At 38.1% G+C, this 13181-nt stretch overlaps 1 protein-coding gene across 1 annotated transcript in view; it reads right to left on the bottom strand.

Annotated features, from left to right (window-relative positions):
• Positions 1-12926, bottom strand: part of LOC121414807 (SH2 domain-containing adapter protein F-like) — a 44260-nt gene extending 31334 nt beyond the window's left edge. Inside the window, exon 1 of the mRNA XM_041607862.1 lies at positions 12866-12926. Coding sequence (XP_041463796.1) covers positions 12866-12926 — 61 coding nt within the window. The remainder of the gene's footprint in view (positions 1-12865) is intronic.
• Positions 12927-13181: the final 255 nt, after the last annotated feature.

The following is a 13181-nucleotide window of genomic DNA, read 5'->3' as shown; positions in this document are numbered from 1 at the left end:
TTGGTAGATCTATCTTGTGGAAATACAACATAGCACAGCGTTATTAGGTACGTTGCACAAAGATCTAAGATTATGAAGGCAAGGAGTAAAGAAGGATGGTTCATTTTAAGACAGTGTGATTGTAAAAGGGAACCACCCATGGGGACACGCTTTTTGTCTAACCCCTTGCCTCACATAGCATAAATCAAAACATTAGCATCATCAATAAAGCACCAGAACTGTCAATAACGGGTGATAGACGGGTCTCCAGGCAGGGTAGAGATTTCAGGGAGATTCACTGGGTCTCTGCAGGCAGCTAGTTCTTCATCAGCCTGAGTTTTCCCAATCTCAAAATAATAGTCCAATAAAGATTAGTCTCAAAAGTTCAATTAAAAGAATCTATGATAGCTTGACAGGAAGAACCATTTCCAGTTTGAATGTGACCTCGCTTTTGAGCATGCGCACTTAGCTCCGTGTTCGTATTGCATAGGATGGTATGATATCTTTGATAGAATATCCTGACCTAACCCCTGATTGGTTTCACTTTGCAAATTATCTGGATAATTCACCAAATTTAAAATGCTATTGTGTGGACAAAAAAAAACTCTAAATTGTAATTTAGAGTAAAACCATTTGTAAAAAGGTTATTAGTATTATAAATAATTATCATGAGAGTTGTTAAAGCTCAAGTCTGTTCTGATAAGGAAAGGTTTCAGGATAAAAAGAGGCAGGATAGATTGAAAACTCAAGCTGATGCAAACAACCCCCTTCTCTCTATTTCTCCTCTCTCTCTCTCTCTCTTTTCTCATTCTCTACTTCAAAAGCACCTGTTCCTTATATTTCATTTAATAAGAATAAAACTTCTCCATCTCTTTACCAAGTTGCAAGAGGGGATAGTGCTGGGTGCATTTTTGGGGCCTTGGGCAAATAAACAAAATTATCACAAGAACAACCAAGGAGAGATTCAAAATTCAGTTTTTATGTGAAAGAAAAATATAATTTCACAGGTGTCAAAAGTGGAAGGGGCGCTATATCGGCACCTGCCCATGAAGACGTTCTTCGAGATATGACATTGCTCTCTCTTTCTCTCCCTCTCTCCATAAACCACCATCTAACAAGGCAAGCATGCATATATTCATAAATCTTCAGAGCTCTCAGAAACATATCCTCATGAGTTTCATTCCGCTATCATTATCTATGCCCTGGGGTTGATATGGATACATGACAGAAATTATTCACTTCTATTTCAGGAGCAAGATATATGAGGCGACTATAGCGTGGGATATTATTATCATGGCATTAGTGGTGAGTTAACTGTAGTAAAACTTGCCACAAACTCACCTGTCTATCGTAGTGGCAAAATTTTCAGTTACTCTTGCATCCGGTTTCACATATAGGCCCTATCTTTATCAGGCATCTTGTATAGCTTATTACAAGCAAAAAGACATGTTTTCTGCTTAACAATGTCTCATCCAATGACAAGAAATGTATGAGAAATAGGTGATCTAAATAGCTAAAATATTTTTAACAGGACATACACAGAAATGAGCATTGGTACAGACTCAACTTTTATACTGATTTTCTGATTTCTCATTTGTAATGAGTTGACAAGATTTGAATACGGACCTGTTCAGTGACTGTGGAACAATTTCATTAAGCATTCATGTACATGTATAAAAGCATGAAAATAACATTCACAATATGGTTCTGTTCAGCCAACCTCCCCATTTTCAAATTCATTATTTCAGCACCACCTGCTATTTTACAGATGTCTTATAAACATCCCTCCCCTGCCAATTTCAGCCACCTAACACTCAAAATCACCAGCGGAAACTTAATAGTATACATGAGCGAATGAGCGACTGCATGCAAGCTTCTTAATTAAAGCTATTTATCATTAAGAGTGTCACCCTTGTTGACAGGGCTCATCATTCACTTTCTTTCAAACCAAATAAATATCAGGGCCCTGTTACACAAAGATTAACAATTGATCATACACTTGATTTTCATCATTGATTGTACATTGCAGTCAATGCAATCAATTGTAAGAATTAGAAAAACAAACTGTGATTGGTAAGCTTTGTGTCACAAGCCCCTGGACTAATTCAGAGACAAAAAGGTTTACTGAAGAAAGTGGGTGTTAAAACCAGGATGTTGGGAGTATAATCCCTGTTAAAACTGCCACCACTAGATGTGCCTGGAGGAACTTACCCCTCAGGTGTTTCAAATTACACGCAAGAGATAGAACATACTACACCATGGACCTACTACACAGTAGTAGTAGTAGTAGGTCCACACTACCACAAAGGCATGCATTCTGAAGTCAGGTTTAATTTTAACTCTGGGACTCTAAAGTTGTGATTTAAGTATGGATGGCCAATGGTCAACAGTAGAGGTTTGTGGTATTACCTCATTTGACTCTAAAACCACTCTTAACTGTCTGGGAAGGACAAATAAGATAATTGTCGTCACCATGAAAGAATTAAGAAAGAGCATATTAAACATAGGAAACATACCCTGTGAATAATTTTGATATAGGGTATTTAAATTGCGCACATATCCACCTTGTTAGGTGATCAAGGCGCTCCTATATTACCCGGCTAAGCTAGGCGTTCATAGCGCACACAGCTTTTTAAGGAATTACTTCCTACCGGTTTTTGACATGTTAGGCTTCTTATAATTTTAGCACAGAGTTAGACCACGGTCTAAGTTAAACCTGAGTTCAGAATATGGGCCACAGAGTGTAGCAGGAGTTGGACTAACACCAAAAATTTAGCACCAGAGTAACGTGACTGATGTGGTCCTATATGTACACCAATCAACGCTACAATTTGTGCTGTGTACAATGATAGCTTGGTGTCATGGTCCCCTAGACTGATTCAGAGGCAGAAGGGTGTTAATAGTCCGTCCCGCATTAAATACTTTGTGAAGGAAGAACCTTCTGCACCTCGTGAAAAAAGGCTGGTAACGGGGAGCTATCAATACAGACAGCGTGAGCCCTTTGAATGTCATCATGGCTCTGACGATGCATGTCAGTATTTTGACATATGGGCTTTCTGGGGAATTCTAAAGGTTATTTCATGTTCTCCCGAGATAAATATCACGTTTCCTCCTATTCTGATGGCAGCGGCAAAAGTAATCACACATGCATGCATGTCTCTTATTGCATTAATATGCCATTTTTCGTAGAACTTTGCTATCATGCTTCAGGCTCAGGTGTCTAATCAGGATAATGCTTTGTGATCTTTATCTAAGCTGATTATGGGCATGTTCACGTTGAGCGACCATAGGTTTCAAAGAATTTCTGTGTTTGTTTTTTTCCTTTTTTTCTAAAACTTTGTTTGTTCAAAATGGAGTACACAAAAAACATAAACTGACCTTCAATCAAAGAGTGTACTTCTAACTATTCATATCACTGTAATGACTGTGGAGTATGGACCCCATGGAAGAATATTGCCATGTTTACAAAACTGAGTATGGGCTATCCATTCTTTTTATATTTTTGTTCTAAGGAAAATAAATACTATAGTATAACCGATAATTTATCATACTTATGAGCTCAAAATCAGACAGTTCTGATACCTCATCACATGGGAAGAATCATCAAAGCTAGACATGGAAGGTGCTCTTGTTCACATTTGAATAATGAGAAGAAAAAGCAGTAGCATCTCTTGTTCATAATCACTTTAGCAAAGCAGTTCTGTAATGTGCCAAACCCTAAGGGGTGCTATGCTAGGAGGGTACGAAGGACACCATGAAGTACAGGAAGCTAAGGAGGTTACTGTAAGAAAAAAACGAAGCAGAACTGTGCATGCCAGGCACTCCTTTGCCATCCTCAAAAAAACACTTCACAAGGATTGTGCCCACAGCAAAAGAAGCACTCCAACAAATGGGAAAAGATAGAAAGAAGGGGGAATATTTCCGTACACATCCTAGAAGAAGTACTGTCTACAGCCTGGCATGTTTGCAAATGATGCATGTTTTGAGAGGAAACATCAATGTAGTTGAATCATCATGAAGTAACACCATGTTCACATCTTACACTGATAAGTGATTCCCAATTTCTTTTTCGTTTCTTTTTACAAATGCAGTACTTATCACTGATAGGTGGTGATATTGCTTCGGTTGAATAGGTTCCACGATATGAATAAGATTCATATTACACTGCAATTTGCTTGGGACTATTGGGCATGATTGCTCATCAACTTGGAGGTTTTATTATCCCTCAAGGCCTATTTACAATATCAAATTTGTTGAAAAATTCTAAATTAGCAATTTATATAAAAAGCAATTTCCATCAGATATAATAAAAACCCTCAGCATTCCATCTGACTATGGTAGCTCTGTGCAGGAAAATGAATATTGACGTTTCTCCATGATGTTCAATATAACCGTGACTGATAAGCATGATTCTGCTAGAATTACCGATAGTCCCACATATTGCAAAATGAGCGAGCTGATTAGAGAGGTAACCTTGTATTAACAACCCTCAAACCAGATGAATCATCAAACCCAGACCGTCGTCAAAGGAAGAAGCGAAATATCAAAATGGTATTTCCCATCCTATGTAATCCCATTATTTACTGGTTTCCAGGAGGGACACTGCTATTGTTTCTGAATGAGTCACAGATCGTTTCCATTTCTTTTTACTCATATCATACCATAACAAGCCTTTTTTTTTCCTCATCGTGTATAATGATGTTTTATGTTCTGTTTTGACTATGGATTGTATCATAATTGTTTAACTTACTACATTAATTATGACGATTATCTTTCTTTTGTGTGTGCAAGACCTAATCCCTCTTTATAAGACTTTACAAGTGCAGGAACATGAAATATGCAGGGATAGATTCCGTACATCAAAACTTTTCAAAGAAAGGGTGTACTTGTAAGTGTCTGTGCACACTAGGTCATTATTCTCAGTAACAAGTTTGCTGGAAATGTCATTAATGGCGGCTATCCAGTCCAGAATCCCATTTCATAAAACCCTGTCATTAATAGCAAATGAACAACAATCAGTGACAAACCTGTTCACATCCAGTCAAATGCATCACAGAGGCATTGAACAGTTATCGTAATTCTGTTGGAAAGTTTCAAGAAACTGGACAGTGACAGACCCCACTACCATCTGCGAAAGTCTTGGGGTACGTGTCTGTAGTGAATTAAGTGAATTCCCCAAACAAGACTAAGTTCATGTACTTGTGCAACCTTCACAATTTTCTCAAGATGAAATTAGGCATATTCGAACCGACTCACTTCTGAGAATACCAGATATTCTCTGATTGGGAAATTTATACCGCTCTATCCTAATCAGAAAATACCAGGTATTATTTCCAATGTGGAAGCATATAACTTGAAATCTTCTGGGAAAGAAAATACTTCCTACATTGTACATAAAACAGGTAGGTACTTGTCAAACTTACAAGAACTTTCACAAGGATTTTTCAAAGGTCATGGGTATTGTCGAAGTATTAGAAAAAATTTCAGGAACTTGTATCCCATTGATACGTTGGTTACAGATGAATGCATTGTCTGCTACTCGACCCATACCGTGCTCATGACTTTGAGAACTTACCCTCAAAGTCTCTGGTTCGGGTAGGAATAGTGTAGTTATTGGGTATATTGTGCCCTGGAGCCTGTTTAATGACAGAATTACTCTGGTAATTTTTTTGGCAGAGTTTTTTAATGCGCTATGTGTCAATGGCATGATCTCGTTTGCCAGAGTTTTTTTGCGGCAAAAGTTTTATGCAACAGGCCCTTGAGCAGCATCTTGCAAATTGACAGGTATTCTAAGTGTTCGGGTTGGTCTGAATATGCCCATTATCAAACCCCAAAGAGGACACTGATACATCTTCAGACAAACAAGAGCCCTATATTTCTGGTAAAACCATCCAGAATGTCTCAAAAGACAGTGACCTTCTTGTGAACCACTATCAACATCTAGGGCTCTCACCCGCCTAAAGGGACAGAAGGACTGATGAAATCTTGATCAGTTAGTTACTTTGTATGTCTCTAATCCATTGTTGCGAAACAGAAAGCAATGAAGACGCAGGAAACCAGGTAGAAAGCTTGATATCTCAACATCTTTATTTGCTTTAGGCATCACAAGAGGAAACTCAGACAGATGCACTTGGGACTGGGTATGAGGCTCAGGGTATGTTCCATTGGTTGGTTTGTGTTATGATTGCATACATTCAAGGGTTCCCATTTGTTTCAAAGACAGTTGAGTGTTTAAGTCATGCTTAATCGCCGTAGCACGAATGACATTCAATGCATAATCTCTCATGTATGGTCCATCAAGAAATTGTACAATGTTTTTCAGAATCTTAAAGGTCAAGTCTACCCCAGTAAAATGCCGACTTGAATTAATAGAGAAAAATCAAACTAGCATAGTGCTGAAAATTTCATCAAAATCGGATGTAAAATAAGTTCAGACATTTTAAAATTTGGCTTATTTTGATATGCCCAACTAGGTGAGTCAGTCGATGATAACCTTCAATCACTATTTCTTTTGTTTTTATTGTTTGAATTATACAATATTTTATATTTTCTCTAATTGACAATAAGGACCAACTTGACTGAACATTAAACAATGCTAATTCCACATGTTCAGGGAGGAATTAATCGTTGTATCACTTGACAATGAGAAGAAAAATAGAATATTTCATATAATAAAATACAAAAGAAATAGTGAGTGGATGATGTTGTAGTCTCCTCATTTGCATACAAGCCAGGATGTGCATATAACTGTTATGTGAAATTAAGTGATTTTTTTTTTAATGTCATAACTTTCTTATTTTACATCAGATTTTGATGAAATTTTCAGTGTTAATGTGTTATGCTTGCTGGATTGTTCTCTTTTTCTTCAAACCAACTTTCTGTTGGGGTGGACTTGTCCTTTAAAGAGCCGAAGTTCCTTTACCCTTTCCCTCCATGTTTCCTCCCTTTCCCTTCCCATACTCGTTCCTGGGTAATAAGCAGAGAGTGATGATCACAGGGGAAATCACTAAATGAAGCCTGCGCCGCTACAACTGGAATATATTTGATGTCTACCATCCCTGGTGTGTGTGAGGGGGGCTATTTAGACAATCAGCTTATCGCCACGCATGACATTCCGGCCTACAACTGCCGTAACTTAACCCCCAAAGTCTCACCTTCTTACTCTTTTAAACATCTTAATAAAATGGAGAGTATCATCATCGGATAAGAATGAACTTGTGAAACTAAGATATCACAGCACTGTAATACTCAATCAAAATTAATCCCATTGATTGCAAAACTTGCCGTAAACTAATTTCTGCAGGTTTTGGCTCTAAATAGTGTAATAATATTAATAATTTTCCGCATTTATATAGCGCTTAACACATCGGAAGAAGTCTCTAAGCGCTTTACGGATATATTATTAACCCGGTCATCGGATCCTTGCATGCCCGCATACAATGTATGCACCATCTCCACTCGCTGGGGAGCGTTCCAACAAGAGTTCCAAGGCTCAATTGCTGGGCATACTACATAGGCTTTCGCATCCTACCGGGTACCCATTTAACACCTGGGTGGATAGTGGCAAGTGCCAAGGGATGCTAGGCCATGGTGGGATTCGAACATACAACATTCTGATTACAAGGCGAGAGTCAGAACCACTACACCATGGCGCTTCCACTTACATACTGTGCCTACTATCAATCAATCATATGAAGCTGCAATTGATTATAGTTCTTACTGTTACCTGACCCAGATGTTCAGCTTCAATGTGAAGTGTGAATCAACAAAGAGATTCATGCTTCATTACTTATGGTCATGATTTATGTTGTAACAAATACGCTTAAATTATGAACCATGTCAAGTCATTGGGCAGTGCTGCACTAGCCTGAGTTTGCTCAATCCCGAGATTTTAGTCCAATCGGCCCTCTTCACGATTAATCTCGAGATTCAAGAAACCCCATCTCCACCAGCGCGAGAAGAGCAATTCATGCTCGAGCAAAGCATCGATGCATTATTGTCTGATTCCGTGAATAAATGATCCTGAGTTGAATCTCGAGTGCTTCTGCACCTGCCAATTAGCGGGATAGTTCATAAATAGTGTGCTATTTTGCAAATAGTCCTAAGTTGACTCAGGATTGCAGTCTTGAGATTAATTCAGCTATCGAAGATTGGATCTCCATTACAAATAATCTCAAGATTGTTCAGATCGGGATAATTTGCCGGACCAGAAATAGCGTGATTATTCAAAACCTCAGGCTGGTGCAGACAGCCCTATTGGCACTCTTTGAGAAAATCATAGTTGGTAGTTAAGGTATATTATGTGACATTTGGCATCTTTGTCACAGATATCCATCCAAGACTTCATGCACAGCAGTCACGAATAATGGTACTGCAACAATTCAACAACAAAAAACAGCTTTCGTGCCAATCATCCATGAGCCATATCTGACTTTATTTATGATCCATAACCTCTTAGAATTGCAATTAAGCTAAAAATACAGTGACTCATCCAATTAGAGTAAACTGAGGGAAGATTTTCCCGGAATCTCTCCGGTCAAAGACCGCAGAAATAATAAAGATATGCATTAGTTAATGCACAGCTGGACGATTCACACAAACTCGGATGCACCACTCACCGTTTCTTTGCAACGTCTCCATTGTCTGAACGAAACGGAAAGTCAAATGTCTCGAGCCCATGGGTCGATTAATTACACGTACATGAGTGAACCTGGCCTGCTACAATCATGGATGCTTTCGGAACAAGGAATATGATTATCGCTGGAGATGGGTATGAAAGCAAATTTGAGGAAATATGGTATCTTGGAAGATTCAGATAAGACTTAAAAGTCAAGGTAAAGGGAGATTGATGATGAAGACTGCAGCCTGTCTGTGAGGCACTTTGACGATGTCAGGTTTTATACAGAATTATATTTGTCCATTGTGCTTTGCTCTTCGATTTCATCCGACGTATTACCTTGAGAGAGGTTTTTTATCTTGCCATTTCTCTTGCAAGTCTCCTATAAAGACCATTTTGTCTAAGTTTTACTACCTTTCTTTTTGAGAGAGACACAAAAAATGGTTTATTGTTTGATATTTCTTCTCAACATTAACTTCTTACATGTATGTTGCATTGCATTTAAATATTTCAAGATTGCTCTCAGTCAAAAGAGTTAATGACATTTGTGGTTAACAAATATAAAATAATTGATTGGATCTTCTCTGCTACTGAGGCGTTATCTTTATCATAACTGATTGATACCCCTTTCTATCAGAAATGCATGTGTTATGGTGTGCCTCAAGGCTGCATTTGCTGGCCTTGGTCTTGACCTGTGCCTCAGGCTATGTGTGCCAAGTCTATAATGAGAGAAATTTTCCCCAGCAGCCTTGACCTGAGATTGGCCAGAGCTCTCAACACATGACCCAGGTTTATACTGGCTCTGGATTTCATAACATCTCCTTTCACTCTAATTATATACAGTTGTGCTCAAAAGTGAACGAATCCAACCAGAAAATGAAAATAATCAAAGTGTTCAAGCTCTGCTATATCTCAGATATTTAATTGTGAAGTCAGGTGATGAAATATCACATTCATATGTTTCTCTGGGCCCACTAAACATTGTCCGGAACTTTGTCTGCATTCAACACTCAGCCACTCAACATGAAGGAGTGCATTATGTGGTGGGGTTCCCTAACTTTTGAGTACAACTGTATACCACTTCATTGGTTTCATTCAGAATTGGAAATAAGTGGGTATTGAAGTGATTCAATAATTATACTGCACTACATCTAGCAATTTATAAAAGACATTTACATTAAACTTAACATGCTCCAACCTAGTAGCATATTTTCTGGAGCTAGAAATGCCATAGATAAAAAATAAATTCACAAAAGATAGCATATTATGACATGAATCATGCGTTTAAAATTTATATTCATTATAATGCTTTGTAATAAAAGCATTGTGTATGTATGTGTTATGTGTTATTGTTTAACTTAAATTGTTTGTGTGAACACTTTTTCCTTGAAGATTGACCAACATCCTGCTCACACAGTAAATTTGCCAAACAAGGTAAATGCATCATAGTGTAAGTTCAGTTATTATAAGAATGCATTTTAAAAGATTGGCAGACAGTCATGTGACATTGTGTTCAGACAGTGAACTTGCCAAACAAGTAAATGCATGATTGTTTAAGTCAAGTTACTGTGTGAACACATTTTCCTTGAAGATTGGCAGACAACGGTAGAGTGATTGGATGCATTAGAGGAGTCGATGAAGCTGGGCCCGACTGGTATATCATTTTGCCTGCACCAGGCCACTTAAGACGGCTGCAAGTAATCTGACCAGACACCGGACTGGAATCCTCTCTCTGATGATTCCTTCCCAAGCACACAGGAGGCGTCACTCTCAAAATGTCGTAGCCTTTCTCTCCAGCCATTTCTCCACTTAACTGGCCTAGTTTTTCTCATCGGGAGTTTATGTAAATTGCCCGTGATCTCCTTAGATCCATTACCTCTATTTTGGGTTTAGTGCACACGGTTGTTTAGAATCTGATATCAAATCTTTTACAAATAAAACTTTGGTTTCTTTTTTCTTAACATATCATTTATATCAATATCAAAGGATTTTTTAAAAGACCTCCCAATTATTAATGGGGATGACTGCTAGATAGTTGGATGATTCCAATCTTCCTGTATAAGCTATTTTCTCATCAATCTTTTGTTTGATGCTCCATTCTCTATCAGCTCGCAAAATACATGACTTTATAAATGTATTTGATAATCATTCATGTATCTAATCACTTATTTATTATTTATTCATTCATTTATTACGAAATAAATGAAATAAACATAAATGAATTAAAAATAGTTTATTGATAATTTACTTGATTAATAGAGATAGTAAAATGAATGAATAGGCAAAAAAATGAATTATAGAAATGTTTTTAATAAAATGAAATAACATAGGCCTTACCATTAATTGAAAAATGAAAAACGATTAAAAATAGAACAACATCTTCCATACTATTGATTCAAAGATATTTTGCAATTTTTAACGTTCCCCTGAATTTTAACTGCAAGATTCAGCTAGCAGTATTTAGATAATTCTGATCCTACTTAATAAATTGGTTCCGACTAGAAGAAAGGCAAGCATGGCAGTTCATCAGAGTTCATTAGACGCCACTTGACAGGCCAGTCACATACACACACATATGCTATCCCCATCCACACAAACGGCTTTCTTCTCACATATTGGACACATCAATAGACTCAATATTCATTGGTTTTAAAGGGACAAATCATCTCATGCTAGAAAAAAATGGCTAAGCTTTAATTTCAACATTGGCGTTTCTTGAGAGAATACTGACTGGGGCTGCTGGGGCATGCAAGCACCAAGAACATACCCACTTTTGACAAGACTACCAGATTTACCCCTGCTGATGATGAAGTCCAAAATTTGGTTTTCACTTATGGTTCTTTTAGCCCACCCCCCCCCCCCCTTCTAGAGGTGTTGCTACTGAATTTTACAGATCACTGATTTATTCAGTCATGAGAAAAATCAGAAACCAGTGTAATCTATTTTATAAAGAAAACGTGTGTTATCATTGCTTTTTTAATGTAGGTAAGCAATTCTTAATTTTTATTTCAACATTATATGAACACACCCCTTATTATCCTCTCAATCTCTCTCTATCATCAAATCACATTCAAGAATCCATGAAGCAATTTTTGCTTGAGTATCCTCAAGATGAGGAAATGTGGGATTATGCGTCCTAGGTATCTGAAAAGAATCAAGTCCCACCGTGAGCGATAAAAATCAATTTTACATGGGTGATATTTTCTTTCCCATAGAAGGGGCTTTCCCCTTTGCAAATTTCCACAAATCTTTGTTTCTCATTGTTTGGAACGTTTGACAGAAGAAGTGCAATGTACTGTCTAACATGACAACATTATGGTAATCTACAAGTTGATTTCACTATAGGTGGTTTCAGACCGCCTCGAAGTTCGGCAGTTCCAGATATTTTCTGATCGGGAAATTTACCCCGATCAGAAAATCCTTTTTGGGCTGGGCCAAAGAACTTTTGGCCCAGCGTGTTGGGTGGCTGCTGAGCTAGTGATTTTGAATCTCGCGCCTCGCTTGCATATCAGACCATACCGGAAGGTATGTTTCAGGGCGGTGTGAATGTAAGAATAATTAATGGGTATTTTTTAGCCTAAAAAAGATCTCGTAATTTAACGGGGATTCTAATGATCGAGGCGGTTTGAAACCACCTAATGTTTTTCCTTTCAGATAAAAGCTAACTGATCCAAATATGGTTATCCCACATACCTTCCAGGCTTCCTTTAAAAACAGTTTTGTTTTTACTTTTCATATTGAAAGTACACACAGAGTCTGAAATGAACTTTGAAAAAAGAATCCACTTCTAAGATTTAGTAAAAGTACAAGTACAATGTCATTCTATTTGAATAATATCCTGGTCTCCTTCGCATCTACAAATTTCATACTTGATCATAGAGGTCCCATAATATATCATAAAGGCTCTATAAAGATGAATATAGGTGCACACTTGCACAAGTCACATGTACGTGGTAATCACTGCCCCTCTTGCGCTTTTCTCTGCTATTATGCCCATCTACCTCCCGCCTTTTCAAGTCTGAAACATATCATTCATTCATTCCGTAATTGGATACTATTCAGATACTACTCATAGTCTACCTTTTATCATCATGCAATGAATAAATTAATCAAATAGTTTTCATCCAGTGACCCTGTCATGAACTTCATGCCCTATTCTACTCTGCAGCTGGGTTGATTGGGAGCCCCATTTCAGGCACACGCTATGACTTATGTCAATGCGAGGTGTAATATCCCTAGTAATGCTCCCATTTATCACCCCGTCCGTACCTCCCATCTCCACCACACCTCCCTTCCACATAAAAGCTTTCATTTCATGTCCTTTCCCCATTGCTCTTAATATCCCCCATACCCATTCTTTACCCCTCCCCCCCCCCCCCCCCTCTCTCTCTCTGCTATAAATTATAAGTTTTTCTTTCCTTGGAACGACATCCCCCTTCTCATCTTCATCCTTCTCCACCACCTCCTCCCCTGCCCCCTTCTTAATTCTCTTTCATCCATCTTCTTCCCCCCCCCCCCTCCGCTTCCTCATCCTCCTATTTCTCCCTTTCTTGCTTTTGGCGATTTAGCCAACTTCCCCCCTCCT

This window comes from Lytechinus variegatus, chromosome 5 (assembly GCF_018143015.1).
Source record: "Lytechinus variegatus isolate NC3 chromosome 5, Lvar_3.0, whole genome shotgun sequence".
Lineage (NCBI taxonomy): Eukaryota > Metazoa > Echinodermata > Echinoidea > Temnopleuroida > Toxopneustidae > Lytechinus > Lytechinus variegatus.
Note: the sequence above shows the minus strand (reverse complement) of the source record. Positions and strands in the feature narration are given on the sequence as shown.